Genomic DNA, 25,021 nt, shown 5'->3' on the forward strand with positions numbered 1-25,021 from the left:
ATATCAGGTTTATATCACTTGTCTTCAGGGCAGCTGACAACTGTAACAGTTTCACTTCACACCTGTCCTCCAAGGCAACTGATAGCTATAACAGCTTAACGTCATCTATCCTCCAATGTAACTGACAACTGTATCAGGTTTATCTTACCTGTCTCCAAGGTAACTGACAACTATAACAACTTAACGTCATCTGTCCGTCAAGGTAACAGACAACTGTAACAGCTTCACTTCACACCTGTCCTCCAAGCTAACTGACAGCTAAAACAGCTTAACATCATCTGTCTCCACGGTAACTGACAACTGTAACAGCTTTTCTTCACATCTGTCCTCCAAGGCAGCTGATAGCTATAACAGCTTAACATTACCTGTCTCCACGGTAACTGACAACTTAACAGCTTCACTTTACTCCTGCCCTCAAAGGCAACTGATAGCTATAACAGCTTAACAACACCTGTCTCCACGGTAACTGACAATTGTAACAGCTGCATGTCACACCTGTCCTCCAAGGTAACTGACAACTTCAACATATTAACTTCATCTGTTCTCCAAGGCGACTGACAACTATAACAGCTTAACATCCCCTGTTCTCCAAGGAAAAGGACAACTATAACATATTAACATCCCATGTCCTCCAAGGTAACTATTACAGCTGAACGTCACCTGTCTCCAAGGTTACTGACAACTATAAGAGCTGCACATCACACCTGTACTCCAAGGTAACTGACAACTATAACAGCTTAACATCACCTGTCCTACAAGGTAACTGACAACTACAACATAACAACAGCAAACACTGCCTATACATACCGCATGTGTACATCCACTATACACATCAGCAAACACTGCCTATACAATGCCGCATGTGTACATCCACTATACACAACAGCAAACACTGCCTATACAATGCCGCATGTGTACATCCACTATACACAACAGCAAACACTGCCTATACAATGCTGCATGTGTACATCCACTTTATACAACAGCAAACACTGCCCATACAATGCTGCATGTGTACATCCACTTTATACAACAGCAAACACTGCCCATACAATGCTGCATGTGTACATCCACTATACACAACAGCAGACACTGCCTATACAATGCCGCATGTGTGCATCCACTATACACAACAGCAAACACTGCCTATACAATGCCGCATGTGTACATCCACTATACACAACAGCATCCACTATACACAACAGCAAACACTGCCTATACAATGCTGCATGTGTACATCCACTATACACAACAGCAGACACTGCCTATACAATGCCGCATGTGTGCATCCACTATACACAACAGCAAACACTGCCTATACAATGCCGCATGTGTACATCCACTATACACAACAGCATCCACTATACACAACAGCAAACACTGCCTATACAATGCTGCATGTGTGCACTGTTTCTTTTCTCGCAGGTTTTTTCCCCGGTGATGTATTGGGGGATTCTTATTCATGTTTTATGAGTGCCTGATTTCCCTTGTTGTTTCACCTCTGCATCAGTGATCAAACATACACTACATGCCTTTCATCAGCACGCAATCCATGTTCCTATCACTGCTCCTAGTCTCGTATTTCACTTTGAGTAGATTGAACTGAAAATAAACCTTATGTGCGACATGCATAATCCAGAGGCAACATGCATATATCGACGAATAACAATGACTCGAATATCCATTGAGACTTGATTAAACACGATGAACCATAGACTATGAGCACCAGGTGATCTACGTTAAGCCTGATTCACTAGCTGGTGTGGTGCTTATATTGGCTTATTGATTTGCAAGTGTGGCAATGATATTAACAGATTCACTAGCTGGAGCGGTAGTGATACTTCCTGAGTCACTTGCTGGTGTGGTACTGACATTAGCTGATTCATTTACTAGTGTGGTGCTGACATTAGCTAATTACATTGCTCGTGTCGATATTAGCTGATTAACTTGCTAATGTGGTGCTGATATTAGCTGATTCACTTGCTAGTTTTTTGTGTGTTTTAAAAAATATTTTTTATTCAATTCTGCATATGATATTACAGAGTTATACATTGAGTAGCACGCCATGTGGTATACTTATTAGGTGTAGGTTACATGCCTATACAGAAGACATTTAATTTAAGATGGCTACAGGCGTCCAACAATAGTTACAGCACATTAGTGGAAATTGTTCATGTTAAAACATTTTTTTCATTTTTTTCCATTTTCTGTCAAACTGTCCTATTGTATTGTTTTTGTGTGCAATCGATTTCTCTATCCGAAATATAACAATTAAAGTCTTCAGAAACTTTTCAAGTGACAATTTGTTTTTCTTAATACTTGATACATGTATATATTTCCTGCATGCCAGTATGATGTGATTTACCAGAATGTTAGAGTTGTACCAAAGTAAAACAGAGCATTTTGTAAATATAATTTGTTTTGAGCATTTAGCACTCAGAAAACATTCAACTTTAGCCCAAAACTCTTTAACATGCTTACAATCGCAATATACATGAAGTAAGGATTCAGTATCAGTTTCACAAAATGAGCACAGATCATCATCAAGCATTTCTTTCTTTGTATAGATGATGCAATAAATAAAATATTGAAAATCAAGTAATTTTACATCTTTTGTACATTTTCTGTATCTGATAAAAACATCCTTCCATGATATATCTAAGTCGAGAATGGTATCCCATTTTTTACAGACTGTTGGGAGATTTGCTGTAGTCTTATCATAAAAATATCTGGAGCCTTCAGGCGCTACAAGTAAATCCATCAAAGTTGTATTTAAATGTTGATTATATAAGATAATGTAATTATTTCTAATAGTATCTTTCCTTGATTTGGGTATGTTTAATAGAACTTGGTAATAGTCAATAATTGTTCCTTTAATTTGGTATTTTCCTTTAAGTTCATCAAAGGGCGTTATATCATCTTCATTACAGAGACCTTTAATAGTGTAAATTCTCTTTAAAAAATAATTTCTTATACTGAAATTGGTGTTTTTAAACTGATAGTTACACCAAAGAGGTTCTGATAGTACTTCTTCAATGTTTGTGGAGTTAGTTTTTCTATACAGTGTTTCACAGGCAGCCAAAACATCTCTCCAAAAAGGGTTAGCTAAGTGTATACAGCTTTCAATATTGGCCCCAAGTGGGAATATGCTTTTGGGTAGAAATTTAAAGATGCTAGGGTTATTACGGGTTTTGTTTTGAGGATGTTGTTTGAGAACTGACAGTTTTAGAGAAATTATAAAAGACCTTACCTTTATCATCCTCAGTCCGCCTTCGTCATATTTTCTAATTAAAGTTGTTCGTTTTATTTTGTCCCTTTTATCATTCCAGATGAATCTGTACACTATTTTGTTTAGTTCATCAATAAATCCACTTGGAGGGTTTGGAAGAGAGGAAAATATATGTACTAAGGTTGACAGGGCCAAGGTTTTGACAACAGTAATTTTACCTATCAATGTTAAATTTCTTATCGTCCAACTAACTAAAATGTGATCAATAATTTCTCTTATCTTCTTTGTATTGATTACCCATAGATTATTTAAGTTCGAATTAAGCTTTATTCCCAATATTTCAAAGTCCCCACTGTGCCAGTCTAGTTTCAGATCCTGACATAATCTGATATCACAGCCTGTCATTGACCATATCCATATTGCTTTTGTTTAATCAATATTAATTTTTAATCCTTACATTTAAAAAAAATAATTTAGGGTGTCAATCGCTGTACTTAAACTTTTGTCAGTCCATTTTGTATAATACAAGTCTATAAGTAATCGTAAATCAGGCTTATTTTGTAATTTTGTTTCAAACAAAATATCATGTAGTAGTCGTATGTTTCCTCTAATGCATCTTCCAGGGATAAAGCCAGTTTGGTTTTCGTGTACAAGAGTATTAAGTGTTGTTTTACTTCTGTTTGCTATACATGTACTCAAAATTTCATACAATGAATTTAAGGGAGAGTTTTACTGATACCAACTGATTTTCTTGCTGGTGTGGTACTGACATTAGCTGATTCACTTGCTGGCGCGGTACTGAAGTTTCACAAGTTGGTGTGGTGCTGATATTAGCTGATTCTCTTGCTTGTTTGGTGCTGAAATTAGCTGATTCAATTGCTGGTGTGGGGCTGATGTTACCTGATTCACTTGCTGGCGTGGTACTGAAGGTAGCTGTTTCGCTAGTTAGTGTGGTGTTGATATTAGCTGGCGTTTTTTCTGATACTTACTGATTGATTTCCTAGTGCGGCACTGAAATTAGCTGATTCACTTTCTGGCGTAATACTGAAGTTAGCTGATTGACTAGCTAGTATGGTGCTGATATTAGTTGATTCACTTGCTAGTGTGGTGCTGATATTAGCTGAGTCACTTGATGGCGTGGTGATGATAGTAGCTCATTGACGTTTAGTGCAGTGATGATATCAGCTGATTAACTTGATGACGTTATGCTGATGTTAGCTGATTCAGTTATATGAGCTGATTGACTAGCTGGAGTGATGTTGATACAAGCTGATTCACTTGCTAGTGTGGTGCTGATATTGGCTGATTCACTTGCTAGTGTGGTGCTGATATTGGCTGATTCACTTGCTAGTGTGGTGCTGATATAAGCTGATTCACTTGCTAGTGTGGTGCTGATATTAGCTGAGTCACTTGCTGGTGCTGTGATGATATTAGCTGATTCACTTGATTGCATAGTGATGATAGTAGCTCATTGACTTTTAGTGCAGTGATGATATCAGCTGATTAACTTGATGACGTTATGCTGATGTTAGCTGATTCAGTTATATGAGCAGATTGACTAGCTGGAGTGATGTTGATACAAGCTGATTCACTTGTTAGTGTGGTGCTGATATTGGCTGATTCACTTGCTAGTGTGGTGCTGATATTGGCTGATTCACTTGCTAGTGTGGTGCTGATATTGGCTGATTCACTTGCTAGTGTGGTGCTGATATTGGCTGATTCACTTGCTAGTGTGGTGCTGATATTAGCTGATTCATTTGTTAGTGTGATGCTGATATTAGCTGATTCACTTGCTAGTGTGGTGCTGATATTGGCTGATTCACTTGCTAGTGTGGTGCTGATATTAGCTGATTCATCTGCTAGTGTGGTGCTGATATTAGCTGATTCACTTGCTAGTGTGGTGCTGATATTAGCTGATTCATTTGCTAGTGTGGTGCTGATATTAACTTATTCACTTGCTAGTGTGGTGCTTATATTAGCTGATTCATTTGCTAGTGTGGTGCTGATATTAGCTGATTCATTTGCTAGTGTGGTGCTGATGTTAGCAGATTCACTTGCTAGTGTGGTGCTGATATTAGCTGATTCACTTGCTAGTGTGGTGCTGATATTGGCTGATTCACTTGTTAGTGTGGTGCTGATATTAGCGCTAGCTGATTCACTCGCTAGTGTGGTGCTGATATTAACTGATTCACTTGCTAGTATGGTGCTGATATTAGCTGATTCATTTACTAGTGTGGTGCTGATATTAGCTGATTCATTTGCTAGTGTGATGCTGATATTAGCTGATTCACTTGCTAGTGTGGTGTTGATATTAGCTGATTCATTTGCTAGTGTGGTGCTAATGTCAGCTGATTCACTTGCTAGTGTGGTGCTGATATTAGTTAATTCACTCGCTAGTGTTGCGCGGATATTAGCTGATTCACTTGCTACTGTTGTACTGATATTAGTTGATTCACTCGCAAGTGTTGTGCGGATATTAATTGATTCACTTGCTAGTGTGGTGCTGATTTTAGCTGGTTCACTTGCTAGTGTGGTGCTGATATTGGCTGATTCACTTGCTAGTGTGGTGCTTATATTAGCTGATTCATTTGCTAGTGTGGTGCTGATATTAGCTGATTCATTTGCTAGTGTGGTGCTGATATTAGCAGATTCACTTGCTAGTGTGGTGCTGATATTAGCTGATTCACTTGTTAATGTGGGTCTGATATTAGCTGATTCACTTGTTAGTGTGGTGCTGATATTAGCTGATTCACTTGCTAGTGTGGTGCTGATATTAGCTGATTCATTTGCTAGTGTGGTGCTGATATTAGCTGATTCACTTGCTAGTGTGGTGTTGATATTAGCTGATTCATTTGCTAGTGTGGTGCTAATGTCAGCTGATTCACTTGCTAGTGTGGTGCTGATATTAGTTAATTCACTCGCTAGTGTTGCGCGGATATTAGCTGATTCACTTGCTACTGTTGTACTGATATTAGCTGATTCACTCGCTAGTGTTGCGCGGATATTAATTGATTCACTTGCTAGTGTGGTGCTGATTTTAGCTGGTTCACTTGCTAGTGTGGTGCTTATATTAGCTGATTCATTTGCTAGTGTGGTGCTGATATTAGCTGATTCATTTGCTAGTGTGGTGCTGATATTAGCAGATTCACTTGCTAGTGTGGTGCTGATATTAGCTGATTCACTTGTTAATGTGGGGCTGATATTAGCTGATTCACTTGCTAGTGTGGTGCTGATATTAGCTGATTCATTTGCTAGTGTGGTGCTGATATTAGCTGATTCACTTGCTAGTGTGGTGCTGATATTAGCTGATTCACTTGCTAGTGTGGTGTTGATATTAGCTGATTCATTTGCTAGTGTGGTGCTAATGTCAGCTGATTCACTTGCTAGTGTGGTGCTGATATTAGTTAATTAACTCGCTAGTGTTGCGCGGATATTAGCTGATTCACTTGCTACTGTTGTACTGATATTAGTTGATTCACCCGCTAGTGTTGCGCGGATATTAATTGATTCACTTGCTAGTGTGGTGCTGATTTTAGCTGGTACACTTGCTAGTGTGGTGCTGATATTAGCAGATTCACTTGCTAGTGTGGTGCCGATATTAATTGATTCGCTTGCTAGTGCGGTGATGATTCTCAAGGATGACGATGTAAGCTGATACCATAGTGACGACTTTAGCTCATTCATTATCACGGTAATGTAAACTGATTCATTATGGTGACAATGTAAGCTGATTCACTATAGTGACGATGTTATCTCATTCCCTATAGTGACGGTGTAATCTTATTACCTATAGTGACAATGTAAGTTAATTAGCAATGGTGATGATGTGACCTAATTCACTGCTATGGTGATGCGAGACGATTCACTGTAATGACTGATTCATTGGGGTGACGATGTAAACAAATTCATATTGGTAGTGATGTAAGCAGATTCACTATGGTGGTGATGTAAGCAGATTCACTATGATGGTGATGTAAAGAGATTCACTGTGGTGGGGATGTAAACAGATTCACTTTGGTGGTGATGTAAGCAGATTCACTATGGTGGTGGTGATGTAAGCAGATTCACTAGAGTGGTGATGTAAACAAATTCACTATGTGTGGTAGTGGTGATGTAAACAGATTCTCTATGGTTGTGATGTGAGTAGATTCACTATGGCGGTGATGTAAGCAGATTCACTATGGTGGTGATGTAAGCTGAGGTGGTGATGTAAACAAATTCACTATGGTGGTGATGTAAACAGATTCACTATGGTTGTGATGTAAACAGATTCACTGTGGTGGTGGTGATGTAAGCAGATTCACTGTGGTGTTCATGAAGTACGCAGATTCACTCTGGTGGTTATGTAAAGAGATTCACTATGGTGGTGATGTACGCAGATTCACTATGGTGGTGATGGAAACAGATTCCCTATGGTGGTGGTGATGTAAGCAGAATCACTATGGCGGTAGTGATATAAACAGATTCACTATGGGGGTGATGGAAACAGATTCACCATGGCGTTAGTGTTAGCAGATACACTATGGTGTAATACTGGTTTAATCGTTGACTAATCTCTGAGTCTCGAATTACATATCATATCAAGAACATAGGCCTGATCATGAGGTGCTTAGACGAGCATGCAGCTTCTTCACTAGTGCATGCCTATGTCATATCTCGCATAGACGACTGCAACTCACTTCTCTTTGGTTTACCAAATCAGTTGTCAAACAAATCACAGCAGGTACAATACACAGCAGCAAGAGTTACAAGTAAATAAGAAGAAACGACAATACCACTCCGGCGATCAGGCGATAAGCAACTGCTTCAAGTTCCATCATCCCGTACGAAAACGCATGTTCTTTTGAAAGAGCTGGACCCTACCTCTAGACCCAGGTGCCCTTTCACATCAGATCACAAAAAACGCATGAACGCACGCACGCACACGCAAATACTCTCTTAAACCTTTCATTGCGGTGTCAGTCAGTGGAACGTAAACGTTTTGAGAGCTACAGTTTATTTGGATATAGCAATACCACTATAACACAACATAAACTATTCCGATATCATCACATCTCCGTGAAATCCGTCTTGTGGGTGTGAGACGATTGCTATAGCTAGTGAACAAGTTGTATAAAGGAGAAACGATCATCTCGCAATACGTCAAAATATGTCGGTAAAGCACTATGTTGATTATTTATTTCACTTCCTAGAGTCGGCGAGTGAGTGCAGTATCAGCTAAATCACAGCGGCTATGTATGAACAAGAAGGCGATCTTTTTCAATTGAGCTTCCCTTCATTAAACCGCTAGGTGCGCTGACCCAGTCGGTCCAATCTTTAACGGAAGTGCATGTGGCATGCGAGTAGTAAAGTGTTAAAATTAACACTTTTGGACGGTTAACCCGTACACGTACATCCTTTACCTGTATCGGTAACGTTTAATGTTTAATGTTTAACTGCAAACATTAAACACACGTTCAATGCAAAACACATCGCCCAAACACAGCATTAGAAGGTGATACAAAATGCGAATAAGTGAAAAAACACGCGCCGCTTAGGCAGCCGAAACTTCACGTGCAATTGTATATTAATGATACGGACGGCATGTAAGACACTGACACTGATAAAATGCCCCAATAAATTGCCAATACTGACGATCGAACAATGCGAGCGGGCCCTTGGTATGATAGATATGGTAAACAGCCATGCCCACATTGCTAGAACGTTTGGTCGCTCCCGAGTTGTTGTAACAAACCTGATGTAACGCTACACACAAACCGGGCAGATATCAGGCCAAGAACAAGCAGACCCAGGGTAACTACGCCCAATGAAGACCGGAACATGTGTACTTTGCATCTCCGGAACGATTTCACCACTGATGGTCTTCAGCGAAAATATGACAGCTCAGCGTTATATGAATGAAATTGTTCGTCTGATCGTCCTACAACAGCTGCCATGTGGTGTCCTTTATCGGCATGACAACGCCAAACCCCGTACAGCCCGAATCGTACAAAACTTCCCTGCAGCCAACGACGTCAAGGTGTTGCTAGGGTCTGCACGTTCCCCAGACATGTTCCCTATAGAGCCCCTATAGAAATTTTTACTTCATGCATCTGTATTTGTCTTGTTGTTTTTTTAAATTAGAGTAATTTAAATTGACGGGAAAGTTTCCTTTGGCTGTCAGTTTATGTTCCATGATTTGATGATACACCAGGAATGACCACGACTGCTTACATAGAATTAGTACAAAAACTGATTGCCCTCCGATACGAGGCGATGGAATCAGCTGATCGTTCATTCCATGTTGCTTTGTTGACGTTTTGTGATCGGTTTGTATAGTGGTGTTTATCAGGCCCTTAAACGTGAAATATATTTTAGTTGTATTCATATGTATGTCGTATTTCAGTTCAGTATCGTGTACGCGAGATGTGAACGCCTTATGCAGCAGGTAAAGTTGGTCACAATAATGCAGTACATTTAAGCAACCAGTCAACTGGCAACCCCTTTTCATGATAAATCCAAATATATACTTCATCATTTCATATAAAAAAAAATCTAGCTGTATGATCAGCCACTCTGCGTCTTGTAACACACCCATACACGTCTGTAAATTTGAACATTTCCTTACTCAATATAATCATTGAAATAAAGACGCCACCGTAGTCTAGTGGTAGGGCGTACTTGTTGTTAGCCTGCCTCGCGCACATCTTTAAGGGGCTAAAACAAGGACTGGTCGGCTCGGAGCGATATACTGTGTCTGTGTAGGGTATTCATGTCAAATTGCGGCACGGTATCTCAGTGGGCTAGCACTATAAAATCGGCCTTAGTCCGTCCTACTACAAGAAGCTACACACACACAAACACGTGCATGCACGCAGCTTTAAAAGTGCAGTAATCTTAAACGCGGCGTTAAACCCTATTTCACCTCACCATCAAAAAAAGATATGATGAAATATAACTAGAATGTTGAAAGTGTAAGCTGCTAGTGATGGCCCTGTCGCCATGAGTAAAGGTCAGTCGTGCAGCATTAGGCTTGTCGATAGTGGCTGACGAGTTGACACCGCTCGCGTGCCCAAAATAGGTGAAGACGCGTGTGGAATTGTAAGGTTAGGTTTTGCAACAAAATGATTTAACTTTTATGGCTGTAATTTAACTTTTATGGCTGCAATAACACAGAAGGTGTCCGTAATAACGGTCTGCATGGGAATGTCCAAATGGTGTATCTCCGTTCCGTACACTACAATGATACACTGCAATTATTTTAGAATTCTTAATTTCCACATGCATATTCTTCAAATCTGGATACATATTTTTTATAAGATTCTTCATCAATGAATTCGATGAATTATGTCCACACATGTTGGTGCTTTCAGTCGTCTGATGTGACAGTCTTGTTTGCATTTCTTACCGGAAGAGAAATATTGTCAGTGCTGAATCTCGGAGGAAAAATTATTAAAATAATAATAACACTGATGTAAAACCAATATCAGCAATATTTGAAGACGATAATCAAGATTACATGTGAACAAAATGACAATCTGTTTTTTATGTAACCGGTTGTCATTAGACAGGTTAACCAGAAACTGTGTGATATTAAAGAGCCTGGGTCATTTTTTAGCTTGTACCTCCATCATATTTTCAGAACAATAAAGTTTAATTTTGTAAATTATGAATGGAAATATAAAAAGAGAGTTAAAAAGAAACTGCTTACTTTCAAGGAGACATACCTCGTCATTGCACTCACATTCGCATGCAAGTCATGTTAAGGTACTAGAATTTGGAAACTTGCGCCAAATGTAATCAGTACACTTTTTGCATTGGTAATATCTGACACAACCGTCAAACCTATTTAAAACAAATATGATGTGTTACATGCAATTCTATTCGATGCCATATAATTTAGCACGCCTTTTACTCGACAATCTTTCATATGAAAGCATCGGTCTATCGATAACCGCCGCATCGGTGAATATAACAGTGGCTCTCGATAACGCAAACAAGATGAAATGTTGAGAACAAACACAATTAAGTCAAACCCCAAAACTAACCACTATGTCTCTCAGACTCTAGTGTCTGGTATCTAATCTACAATTAGACTACCTCAACTGGAAGGTAAATCGGCGAAATCACTGGAGTAAGTTATGACTTAATGGCATATACAGACACATATCAAATACCCGGTCTTTCACTAATGATTGATTTTAAAAAAAAACCCGTTTGACACTGTTGACTGGACATTAATTGACAAAACATCCTCATTTACTAATTCCGGTGACTCCAAACGTAGGTGGTTGAATTTAATATTTTATTCTTGTGAATGGCTTTGGATCTGCCATGTTTGATTTATCAAGAGGGTGACATCAAGGTGATTCCCCGTCGCCCTATATATTCATCTTATGTGCTGAAATACTGGCAATAGTGGTAAGAAATAACAAAAACATAAAAAGGCTATAATATTTATAACAGTTGTCGATGATACTACTTGTACCTGAGGATCTTCAGCAACCCATGCATATGCTTGCTGTAAATGGCGACTATGCTTGTCGTAAGATGCGACTAACGGGATCGGGTGGTCAGGCTCGCTTACTTGGTTGATGCATGTTATCGATCTCAATTGCATGGATCGATGCTGATAATATAAATCAATGGATTGTCTGGTCCAGACTGGATCGAGAATGAAAGTATGTCCAAAATGGAAATTATATTGGGACCATAGTTCTTTTTAGCTTTTTGGCCTAACCTTTACCATAAATCTTGTCGATATGATCGATGAAAATTACAAAGAAAAATATAGACAATGTGCAACCTTAATGGCCATTTATGTTGCATTCTTTCTAACCCAAAACAAGTTGTTATAAAAGACTTTTAGAAAAATGTGTTTGCGATTTTTTATTATCTCAAACCCGATAAGGTCAAGAGTAGCCAGATAACATGTGAATAAATGATAGATACATAGATATATACATACATACATACATACATACATAGAGGTTATCACCACGCGAGTGTGTTTGGGGATGGTAAATATCCTGCATTAGGAATAAACATTGTATTTTGCGAGCCTTGGCGAGCTAAATACATATTGTTTATTCCTAATACAGGATATATGCCATCCCCAAAGACACAAGCGTGATAACCTCTTTATCATATAATGTCATTCTTTAATTCTGTGCTTACAAATTCGCTTTCCCTCTCTCAAAAACATTACCGAAACATTGCGAGTTTTCCTGGAATGCGCGCATTTATATTTATTACGTCACAGGGTAAGTGATGTGTCAGTCGGACAGTGACAGTAGCCAATATAGTTCCAACTGAAATATCTTTCTTATACAGTGGCGAAGCAACATATACGCAAAACAACAATTGTTTTTAATTGCCTTTCGCGGCAATCGATCGGTCTGTCTGCTAGAGTAACTGCCCTTTGTCAAAGGGAAGCTACTCTAACCCTAGTCTATGAGACGTCACGGCCACGGTCAGACGTTGTTGACAGTCGGTCTGTCCTGTCATAACGTTAAGAAGTGTAGTCAGATGTACACACAGCGACAAAAGGAAACAAAGTAACAATTCAAACATATTTCGGCCAAATCTAACTATTTTAATTTGTGGAGAAAGGTTCAAGCCGCAGAGGTATACAAGCACAGATATGGCTACTGATCCCGCTTGGCTAGGCCTCTCCAAAGTTGCCAAAACTTATAAAATGCCTTAGCTACGTCACAGTTAGACACTGATTTTCAGTATATTAGACTGTTCTTTAGATAATGAAAGCAATTATCTCTGTAGTTTATCCAGATTCCCGATGGTTAATTCTGACTCGATCGCCGAATGACGAGGGCGACGACATGTTTGTTTATAAACAGCGAAAGTAGTCCCTACTCACAGCAAAAAAAGTGTAGGTTTCCGTCTTCCGGAAACCTTCCGGAAACCTTCCCATTTTGGATCCGGCCCGGATACCTTCCGGAAACCTTCCAAAAAAAATGTCAAAATTTGGGGGGTGCATTTTGTTCACTTAAGTGTGAAACACATAAAAAAATTAACTTGAAAATACCAAGCAATTTGAAGGTTGTTGAAGGCATCTGGAAGGTTTCCGGAAGGTTTCCGGAAGGTATCCGGATGCAAATTTTCTTCATGACTTGCTTCTGGTAAATAATGTTAGCCTGTGCATTACAGATACCTGTTGTAATATTCTGTGTTATTTTAATGGTAAATATCCTCCTAAAACATTTTTGGAGAAGAAAATTGTTCAATTTCATATTTTGTCCTTTTCGGATGTTAAAGGTATTTAATGAACAAACATCAGTTCTTGTATAATGATATCCTTAAATTTCATGTCCAGACTTCCAGTTTGTACTGAGAAAAAGAAAAAGTCATTGACAATGTGCTCACTTGGGCCTTTGGTCCTGGTGAGATGATAATAAGACTATTTGTAACGGTACATGTACTTGTTATATCCAAAATACTAACTTCATTGACATTTGCCTCACCCTAGTTTTATGGTACTACAGTAAGCTCTTCCTCAGTTACTGTGAATTATTTTATTAAAAGGGATTGACAGTTAATTTGACACTGGAGTTGTTACCACTGCAGATATATGTGTATTCAAATAATATAACAACGATGTGCTTAATACTTCACAAATATCTCCAGAAATAGGCATTTTAGTTATAATTGCAGAAATACTTTATGAATGACCCCTTCACTGTTGCCTTGATCTTACACTTCAACCCCTCATGAGTTATCACTTTTGAGTGTGAATTTGACCTTCAATATCAGTGATAAATATTTCAAAAACATTTCAAAGAGCTATCCAGCACATAAACCAAATATGCAGTCATTTGGTAGAATTCAACATATCATTGACCAAAATATGGAAGTAATGTAACCAGTATATGTTTAAGAGTTACTAAGACTTCTGTAGAAAAGGCAATTTAAGGGAAAATGTAGTATATATAGATCACACACGACCTTTTTCCAACTTCGACCCCTGCCCAAAGGAAGAGTTAGACCACAAACAAACTTTTTGTCTGGTTGTGACTTTAACCTTTGACATAACAGATCAATGTGTCATCAGACGTTTTAAGAGCAAAGGAAACATGTGTTATTTATCTTGAGATGCCCAAGCAATGCATGGTTTCATAACATAAGTGTGGCTATAAAACTGAGGCAAAATCATGAAACATCCCCATTTACACAGCTGGCAAATGAAACATAAGCAACAATCAAATTATCAATTTCTTTTATTCATATGTCTATAGTATATCGCACATTGAACAGTGTTCACATGATGGTTCCTGATGCAGTATGCAATTTCATCCTATTCTTCAATACTCATAACAGAGTGTGATAACTGTTCGCTTGACAGTACCTACGGATTATGTTCACCAGTTCAGATAACTTACTTTCCCTCAATCCTCCTTTTCTTTCTATATTGCCATGGATGAACAGGAACCAGGATGAGGGGATACCAGTTAGACTCTATCTCTGCTGCATTGTGTTAGTAGAATTGTGAACTTTCCATTTGGTGTTTGGGTCCACATTTAAAGACAATAAGTCCCATTTATCATTCCTTTCAAGTGTTTACAAGAATTTCCTGAATGTCCTGGAAGAATTCCACTCCAGCTTGGCATTGGTTGGTCTTCTCACATTAGCCAGGCCAGCCTTTGTGTGTCCCAGTACCATTTGGCATACAATTTCTCGGTCGGCCTCCATTGAAATAACAGGACCCTCATCATCGCTGTCTGCAAATCACCTCTGATATCTGAAGGGGTGCAGCCTCTGTTTAGGACTCCCTTGTCTGGTCCTTCCAGACTGTCAACCTGGAGTACTCATCCAGGGATCTCAAGCAGGACTTCAGTTTCTGCAGCATTATGTAAAAAGATTTTAGCAATCAAAAAGAATTGTTGCCACATGTACTTACAGATAGAAGGCAGCAAAATCACTTAAGTTGTCATATGTGAGTCTTGTTATATGCTAAACATTTAAGATAATCACATCTCAAATCTCAACCAGACAAACCAGTGACTAATGTTATGAACTAGGTCCAGACAAACCGATGATAACTATTATGGACAATATCCCACATCACTGTGGTATGATTACATGTGATCAATGAGCCTACTCAATCACAACCTTATCTATTAATTAGGCTTGGAATACTGGGAATCTTTTTAAGAGATGTCATTTAGTGATTGTTTCAACTCATCAACATGGAAAAATATATATTCACAATCCTTGTCATATAGCCAAACTATTGCTGGATGCAGTGTTAAATAAATGATTTGGCTTTAACACTGCTTTGAACAGTATTCCAGATATATCACCGCATGTTAGTTTGATCTGGGAAGAAAGTCCTAAGTGATGCAGGTCTTTGATGAATCCCACGAGTATGTGTATAATGCTGACAAACCTAGCAACATAATCAAGGAGAACCAGGATTTGAACCCATGACTATAGGTTTCTGCTAAGCCCAAGAGATGCAACTCTGCACAGAAAATTGTAGTGCCTTAGATAATAGGACATCCGTGCCCACAGCGATAAGGAACAAACTGAAGACATATTTGCAAAATAACCATATGAAACAAACAGAATAATTTCAAAATATTTACCACTCACTGTTGCTCTTCTATGGTCTTTCTTTGCATTGATGCTGCACGGATGACTGTCTCTTTTATTCATCCGGACATTCTACAAACATAAGTAGCATTCACATAACAGAAATGTCCAAACTGTACATGTTGTACATTTGATTCAAATGAAAAGACCCCGGTTGTGATTCCGACTTAGAACTACCCTAATCATAATAATTCATGTCAAACATTCAGAGATGACATTTATCCCCATATTTAACAAATGTTAAAACAATATTTTGACAACAAAGTCAGGGTCATTCAACACATACATTACATAGGAAAAAACTTGTTCGACAATGCAGAGAGATCCTCACCGAGGTGAATATCATTCCATGAATTATTGCCACATTTTCTTGAAATGCAGATTAATGCAATGCAGTATTTACTTTAATTTCTAGGCTATTTGTTTGGCTTTTCCATGGCACCGTTTTGACAGAGATCTAACCTTGATATGACACTTTGTTCAGAAATGATATAAATAAGAGAATACTTTATTATTCCAGAGAAAATTTGGGTTACATTGTAAAAGCACAGAGAAACAAGTATAAGATTCATGATTAAAGTTAAATACACTCGACCCGTGAAGATTCCGGGGTAGACTAGGTCTTCAGCAACCCATGCTTGCCGTAAAAGGCCATTATGCTTGTCGTAAAAGGCGACTAACGGGATCGGGTGGTCAGACTCTCTGACTTGGTTGATGCATGTCATTGATCTAAATTCCGTGGCTCGATGCTCATGATATGAATCACTGGGTTGTCTGGTCCAGACTTGATTATTTACAGACCGCCGTCATATAGCTGAGTGTGGCGTTAAACAACAAACCAACCTAAATACACTCATACATACACACACAAACACAACATCCAAACACCAGGGTTAGAAATTGGCACTAGTCATTTTGACATTTTAAAGGTTTTGCTATATGCTATCATTTTAGGACTAGTGGACTGAAAGTGTTAGTTTCTACTGCTGCAAACACTAATCAACTAATGAATTGAGTGGTCAGACTAGGTTGTCATCATACTCTGAGGGCATGGATCTTTGCTGAAAATAACAATCACTAGATTGCCTGGTCCATGTTCAATTATTTACAGGCTGCCATCACAGAGCTGGACTATTGTGAGTGTGATGTTTCACATTACATTGAAATATACCATGATGAATACATGTAGTTTGTATTTATCACAAACAAAAACACTCACTCAATACTTGGTATCCTCCCTGAGGATGTCTGTGAACCTGCCCACAAACCCTGAACATGCTGAAACAGAAAACAACTAACTTGTCTTTATCCTTTCAATGTTTCAGTGTGAATTTGTTAAAGATTGATAAGCTGTCATTATTCATTGTAATCCATATCTCACTTTCAGGTGGTTCAGGTGGCAACACATGATTGGAATTGAATGCCACGTTTTTGACATGCACTTTGCCAGATTTATACCCTTGGTAACTAACCCTCATCATCAAATCCCATCGTTATGTTGAGAATAAGGACACGACCCTTAAAAGTCCTGCACCTGTAGCACCTAGGCCCTTGACGTTAACAGTAGTAACATGGAGATCAGGAAAATATCTTAATCAATCCATTCCATAAGATCTCTGTATAGAAATCATGGAACATTATGTCTCGAAGCCCTGCTACGTACCTGGAATCTGCAAGCTGCTCTTCCTTCCTTCGGCTGTCAATCGAGTTTTCGAAATACTTGACGTCCTCGTTGTGGATGGCTCAGGTGGATTTCGACCGGGATTTCCGAGTTAGAGGTGATTGAGAATAATGTATCGATACACGAGGTAAGCATATCGCAATCAAGCATCACGGTGTACATCGATTACACGAGGTTTGAGTGTTTGTTTACATTTGTGTTCCAAAATGGCGCCCTCGGCCATACAGGGAATTATGGGTAGACTTGCTTGTCCCGGAATAACACGAGTTGGTCACGAATGACGAGCGGTCATTTCTGCAGCAGTTACGGAAAGAGACGAGGTTGGCCGATTACAGTTCATACAGGCCATATTGGGAGCCGCGGGGATTTCGACAGTGTGTATTAGGAAGTATACCTATGTGGTGTATGGAATATGCGTTTGCCTACCATGCCAGGCAGTGTGACAAGGGATATCCCAGCGGATGTAATATTCCTACAGCAGAAATGTTTCACAACCTCGATTGCAGGGAGCTGAAGATGTGACATATTCAGACAGAGACCATAATACATAGACTGTTATATGGTCTCTGATTCAGGTAAGGAATATGTTAATAATATTGATCACGTATTAAAGTTATTTATCTTCTTTAAGCCACTTATTCTGTTTTATATATGTTAGTAAATGTGTGATTTATTTTTTGTAGGATAAGCAATCTACCTAACTAATGTTAATCCTTGCTAATGTATATGATGTAGAAATATGTTTGCTTATTTATATTCCTTTATCTAGATACTCTATAGTGACTCATTTTTTTAGTTCATACCGTACCGACTAAACTTACTTTTGCAGGTGTGAATAATCAAGAACAAATTAAATGACAGGAGTTTTGCAACAGTGAACATTGTGAAGTGGAAGATAAGACATTTGAAAGGTATGGATATTTTCACTTGAACTTGTTGAAGAATACCGTGATGACAACTTTATCATGTTGGGAATTTTGGCGGTGGGGTAGCCTAGTGGTTGAAGTGCTGAAGACCAAGGTTCGATTCTTGTCATGGGTACAATGTGTGAAGTCTATGTCAGGTGTCCCTTGCTGTGGTATTGCTAAAAACAGCGTAAAACCATACCCACTCATTCCGGGTTGGAATTGGTCCCCATCAACCTATGCTAGTTGTAAGAGAGGGTTATACTATAAAGGGAAATAGTACCTCGCCTACTATTGCCTGGTGAAAACAGCACCTTGTTATTTTTTTTACCTTGGGTCTGAATATGCCCGAATACATGAAATTAAACTTGCATGGTCACTTGTAAACACAAATAACTGAGAAATGTTCAAAAAGGTTTACATTAAAAACTAGCATCTACTTGCCGACTCTGATTTGGAGATGCAACTAAACTTATTGTGAAAATATAATATGCTTTGATTTCTTTGAAGTAAAATAAATGCAATTAAACTTGCAAACACAAATAATTGTTAAATGTTAGTCACCTAAAAATAGTTTACATTAGAAATTAGCCTCTGCTCAAATTTACTCATGATTCTGATTGGGAGGTGCAACTAAACTTATCATTGAAAGATCACATGCTTTGAAGCTTTAAGTAGCTTTACTCAGATTAGCTCAATGTCAAGCTGAACCTGAGTCTGGCGAAAATGTCAAGAAACTGGACAACAGGTATACTATATATGTCATATTTATTTTAGTAAGTAGGAAATAAATAGTAATTTTATAGAAATTTCATTTATATATATTTCGGCCAGGAATCAACATGTCTCTCCAGATAACAGACAACAATTAGTAGCCCTTTTTGCCAAATCAAGGTGCTGTTTTCGTTGGAGAAATCAGTGACATTTTGCTGAGGTGCCGTTTTAGCCTCACCCATAAGAAATAACCTAATAGATCAGGTGATCAGGCTCAGTGACCTGGTTCATGGCATCTGACAGTGACCATCTAACAGTGTGGATTGATGTTCACAATATCAATCACTGGATTGTCTAGAATTTTGGGCCTACCTTTAGAATACAGTACCTAACTTTTCAAACAGGTCACAGTACCCTGTGATGTAATTCGTAGTATTCTGTTGCCTGACACACTGGCAAAACAATGCCATGTGATGTCAGGGGTCATTGGATGTGCATATATATGCTCTTTTCAGTGGTCTATCGTCTCCACACGCTATGTTGTTGCATGAGTTTAAATTATTTGTTTACTAAATATTGTTTTAAACATTTATATGTGAACTGGATGGATAAACAAGCAAAAACTTATTTGAATACCGCTCCAGAATTAGAATACAATATGATATGACAAAAGTACAGTCAAGGAATACAATTATATACATGCTCTTATTATAGAAACTACGTTGTCGGCGCTGTCAGGTCGCATTTTTAGTAGTAATAGTGTACTGCAATATACGGCAAGGAATAGTATTATAAATTTAAGATGCTATGTACAATCACAAAACCTACTGGATAGCTGAATGTAGTCTTCTACTGATTTAAGAATTTCTAAGTTTATTTTTGACGTTCTTTCAGGATTACCTAATAGAATTGATTTTAGATCATATCCCTTAACATAATAGTACATATTCTGTCTTAAATCATTGTAATTTGGACATATGAGAAAGAAGTGAAGTGCATCTTCAGTGTGATGGCCACAGCTACATGCAGGATTATCTTATAAATATTGCCTGCGGATGCACATTTTATAACAAGTGCTTGTTTATTTTCTATATACTTTTATTTCATTTTTTACTTATTACAGTGGTTAAAATGATTATAAATATAAATTGAAACTAATAATGTGCAATAAGCGGGTTATAGCTGAAACGACACCTTAGCAAAACAGCACTGACTGGCGATAACATGCTTTGAAGTAAAATATATGGAATATAACACACATTGTCTGATACAAAAACAAATGCATGTAGTTGTTAAACGTTGAAACAAGTTTACCTTCGAAATTAGTCCCCTACTCCAATTTACTCACCGACTCTGATTGGCAGACACAGCTCACTTGTTGTGAATGTATTTTTCACTTTAAAGTTTAAAGTACTCAATGTCAAGCTGAAACTGTATTTAAGAATCCTAACATGGTGCAGTTTTTCACAATGGCCTTTCGATGTGTCATTTGAACATGTTGAAAGGTTTTACAAGGGATATTTGTAACCCAATACTTTCCGTAACGGGTGACAATGCTCGTCTAAAGAGTTGACTAACGCCATCAGGTGGCGATCAGGCTCGGTGACTTGGTTGATGTATGTCATTGATCCCAATTGTGTGGGTCGATGCTCATGATGTCAGTCACTGGACTGTCTGGTCCAGACTCGATTATTTACATATAGCCGGAATATTGCTTGAGTGCGGCATAAAACAGCAAACCAAATCATAAGTGTGGGATGAATGATTTGAAATTAGCAAGTTTAATGTGACCTTCAATCACTACAACCTGATCTGAGTCTTGAAAAGATATGACTTTGATTCAGTGAAAATTTGCATCATGATAGTTTCAACTGTAGATACAGTTAATCTGTTTGTTGTACAGTTTCTGTATACAAATATAAATGTTGTTCAAATAAGCTTTGCCTCTTCACCAACCCTATTCCTCTTTTGGAATAAATAGTGTCTAATAATTCAAATACCATCACCATCATCTTAGTGAACACAACAAAGAAATGCACATCAAAAACGTCATTATTATTATTTCTGATCTCTGATAAATTAGAAAAAAACTGTTATCCAGCAAGATACATTTCCTTGGTCCCAAGAAGCATGTTACATAGTAAACTGACTCGATAAGTTGATTAGCAGTTGTAAAGGCACAACTGACTAAGCCGTCACTACTCAATTAAGTAATTAACAGACAATTGCAAGTACTAATACCCACCCGACACTAATTGCCCTGTTAATCCCTAGTCCACAATGAGTTGACATTGAGTTCATTTTGCTAATTAGCTGTTTTTAGAGTAGCAAGGTAATAAACATCAAAGGTGGGGCAGGCTTTGATCATGTGTTCTGTAGAAGAGATGATGTCACTTGTTTTATGTTTATTTAGGATTAGCTACATCCCTTGATGCTACCAAGGCAGCCCTTGAGATTATCAGACAGTTTGGCTAGACACAAACTGATGTCTCCCTTGTAGCACACTATGTGTCAGACACAGACTTTGACCACTCTGTGCAGATGCATATCAATGCATAAAGAACATTGGGTAGATGATTCAACAATGCCACACAAGTCAAAGTTGGGTTTCACTGTATTTAGAAACAGACGATGGATCCAAAACTTTATAACAGTAATTATGATTAATTTAAACTTTGCCAGGCAAATATTTTGGCAGATTTGCATGTTATTGTTAATCTTCATTTAGTTAATTTTCAAAAAAGATAGGATGAATGATAAAATATGATAATGAGTCATGAATATTTGAATTCAGATCAGAACAAACAGGGAGGGTCACCCCAAAATGTGAGAGTCTCTAGGGGAGACTTTTGACAAAATGGACAATAAAATATAAAGTGCTTTGCATTTTCTTTCAGGGAGGGTTGTGTCAAAAATGAATGAGAACATACCGGTAATACATGACCGGCCCCTTTAATGTAATATACATAGTTTTTAGTTGATGGTTCAGGTTGTACTTTTCAGTTGAATTTCTTATCACTGTCTATGATGGACTACCAATTAACGGTAGATATTTAATATCCATAATAACTTACATAAATGCTTCTACAGTCTCATCCTACTTTGTCAAAATTTGAATTTCAATATAGCTTCCATTAATGAATTTGGTGAGAATATCTATTGTCTGAATTCCTAATATACTTTCTTTTGTATTTGGTGTGCAAGGGTAGCCTAGTGGATGAAACAGTCTCTGAAACCCGGGTTCAATTCACCACATGGGTACAATGTGTGAAGCCCATAGCTGGAATATTGCTAACAAGCTGCATGAAACTATACCAACTCACTCGCTCATTATGTTGTATTTTGAGATCACTTACATGACATGTGTTTTGATAATTATGAATAGTTGCATTTATGTATTTATGTATAAGAACCTATGTAACTTAGTTTTGCATAGTCTTGTTTACCCTTCCTTACATTTTGATGTAATGCAAACATTCAAGCAAAATTCAGGTGAACCTTGTGGTATTGTTTTAGAAGACCGGATACATTTTTGTATTTTCTGAACACATTTCTGTTTGCAATGGCTTATTTACATGTTCAAAGATTGGTTAAATATCAGTTGCAAGATAAATTGTCAATACCTCACTGTTTGAGAAAACAACTTTAAACATTTGTAAATATGTGTGTGTTTCATAACTTTTGACTAACAAGTTTCTAAAGATGTGATGAAATGTTTCAGGTACCTGGATTTCACAATCTGACACCAGCTACACTTAAGAAGATCTTGCTCACACAATTCAGACAAGGGACTCGCCGGAAGATGAACAGTACTCCTGATAACAACCAACAGATTCACCTCAGAAAGTGATGATTCTGAATGAATAATGCCACATCAGTGTGACTGTAGGTGGTTTTATTATGACACTAATGAAGTCTGAATGAATTTATGCCAAAGCACTGTGACTATGTCCAGGTTGTGTACACCGATGCTGACTGTACAAATCTGAATGACTTTTGTGGTTTACTGCAGAAACATAATTGACTTTAGATATTCTTCTTCAATAAAATTCTTCTGAGATTTGACTAATTTGTTTATTTAGAAAATGGAATTGAAGCGTCTGTAAGGCCTTGCAAACACCACTGGTTACTTTATGCTAGTTCCTCTTCTTGCTTGATCAAATTTCAATTTGTGATATGTACCAATGAAATGCCATATAATCAATAAATAAGATTTTTTTCCAAAAACATGATTTGTTTTGCTTCATTAGCATAAAGATATATAATACTGATCAGCCATAACATAGGTGCTGAACAAATATGAAATGTACTAATGCCCTGAATGTTTTCCTACTATAAATACTTAACAAAAGTTGTAGTTCCACCTTAGTAGACAAATGACATTGATATTTTTTCTGTACTTTATTTAGGTGTTTTCTATGGATGCCATTAGTCTTATGCACCAATTTGGGACAATTGTATTCTGTTTTATATTCCCATGAAACTACACTGTCCCGATATAACAAGTACTGATACCGTTCCAAACTAATCTGTTAATCTCACCAGGGCCAAATGCCAAAGCACATAGCCAATGACTTTCCATTTTTTTCTGAGTGAGAATGCTGTTTTGCCACTTTTAGCAATATTGCAACAATATCATGGTGGCGGACACCAGCAATAAGCTTCACACATTGGACCCATGTCGCAAAACAACTTGTGAACAATGCATGCCCACATATCTCAGTTTGAGGAGGATATTTACCATTAAAATAACACAGAATATTACAACAGGTACCTGTAACTTTTTCTTTTTCTCAGTACAAACTGGAAGTCTGGACATGAAATTTAAGGATATCATTATACAAGAACTGATGTTTGTTCATTAAATACCATTAACATCCGAAAAGGACAAAATATGAAATTGAACAATTTTCCTCTCCAAAAATGTTTTAGGAGGATATTTACCATTAAAATAACACAGAATATTACAACAGGTACCTGTAATGCACAGGCTAACATTATTTACCAGAAGCAAGTCATGAAGAAAATTTGCATCCAGATACCTTCCGGAAACCTTCCGGAAACCTTCCAGATGCCTTCAACAACCTTCAAATTGCTTGGTATTTTCAAGTTAATTTTTTTATGTGTTTCACACTTAAGTGAACAAAATGCACCCCCCAAATTTTGACATTTTTTTTGGAAGGTTTCCGGCAGGTTTCCGGAAGGTATCCGGGCCGGATCCAAAATGGGAAGGTATCCGGAAGGTTTCCGGAAGGTTTCCGGAAGACGGAAACCTACACTTTTTTTGCTGTGACTTGACCTTTGATATTTGCATCTCTATCCGCATATGATCCCAACGGATATCGTTTTTATCCGTTGGCTTTATCCTGCCGAGAAACCTACCCATTATATGATAAATATATATATATATATATATATATATATATATGTGTATATATATATATTGTTATACATATATTCCACAGTCATGGTGCAGGACAAGGAAACTCCTTTTGTTTGACGTATTTGTAGAAAGGTTTGGTATCAAAATTTTCTCATATACATTGCTAACTCTATAAAACAACTCTTTCTAAAAGCCAACAACATCAGAGTTACCAAACCCAATCCAATCCCCATTCATAAAAAACCTATTACACATAATATTACTATTAAATGTTAATACTTGCGTTCTGCCAACAAATATTAACACTCGACAAAATGATACCAGAATAATACCATATCTAACGATAGGCCACACTACAATGTTTACTAAATACAAGTTTACAATGGTTCCAATTCAGAATACTACACCATATCTTAACAAATAATAAATTGTTATACAAAATAGGATATGTAGATAGCAGTTGTTGTAGTTTCTGTGCCAAAGACATAGAAACAACCACTCATATGTTCTGGTATTGCAGC

General features: G+C 37.7%; 1 protein-coding gene across 1 annotated transcript; it reads right to left on the bottom strand.

Annotated features, from left to right (window-relative positions):
- Positions 1 to 4,732: 4,732 nt before the first annotated feature.
- On the bottom strand, positions 4,733 to 6,913 carry LOC139467650 (streptococcal hemagglutinin-like). Its single transcript, XM_071249173.1, has 3 exons — positions 6,742 to 6,913; positions 5,185 to 6,546; positions 4,733 to 5,142 (listed from the first exon to the last, which is right to left on the bottom strand). Exons 1-3 carry the CDS (start codon positions 6,911 to 6,913, stop codon positions 4,733 to 4,735), a joined length of 1,944 nt encoding a protein of 647 aa, XP_071105274.1.
- Between the last annotated feature and the right edge of the window lie 18,108 nt (positions 6,914 to 25,021).

Source organism: Haliotis cracherodii, unplaced genomic scaffold, assembly GCF_022045235.1.
Source record: "Haliotis cracherodii isolate W230 unplaced genomic scaffold, xgHalCrac1.p SCAF_2, whole genome shotgun sequence".
Lineage (NCBI taxonomy): Eukaryota > Metazoa > Mollusca > Gastropoda > Lepetellida > Haliotidae > Haliotis > Haliotis cracherodii.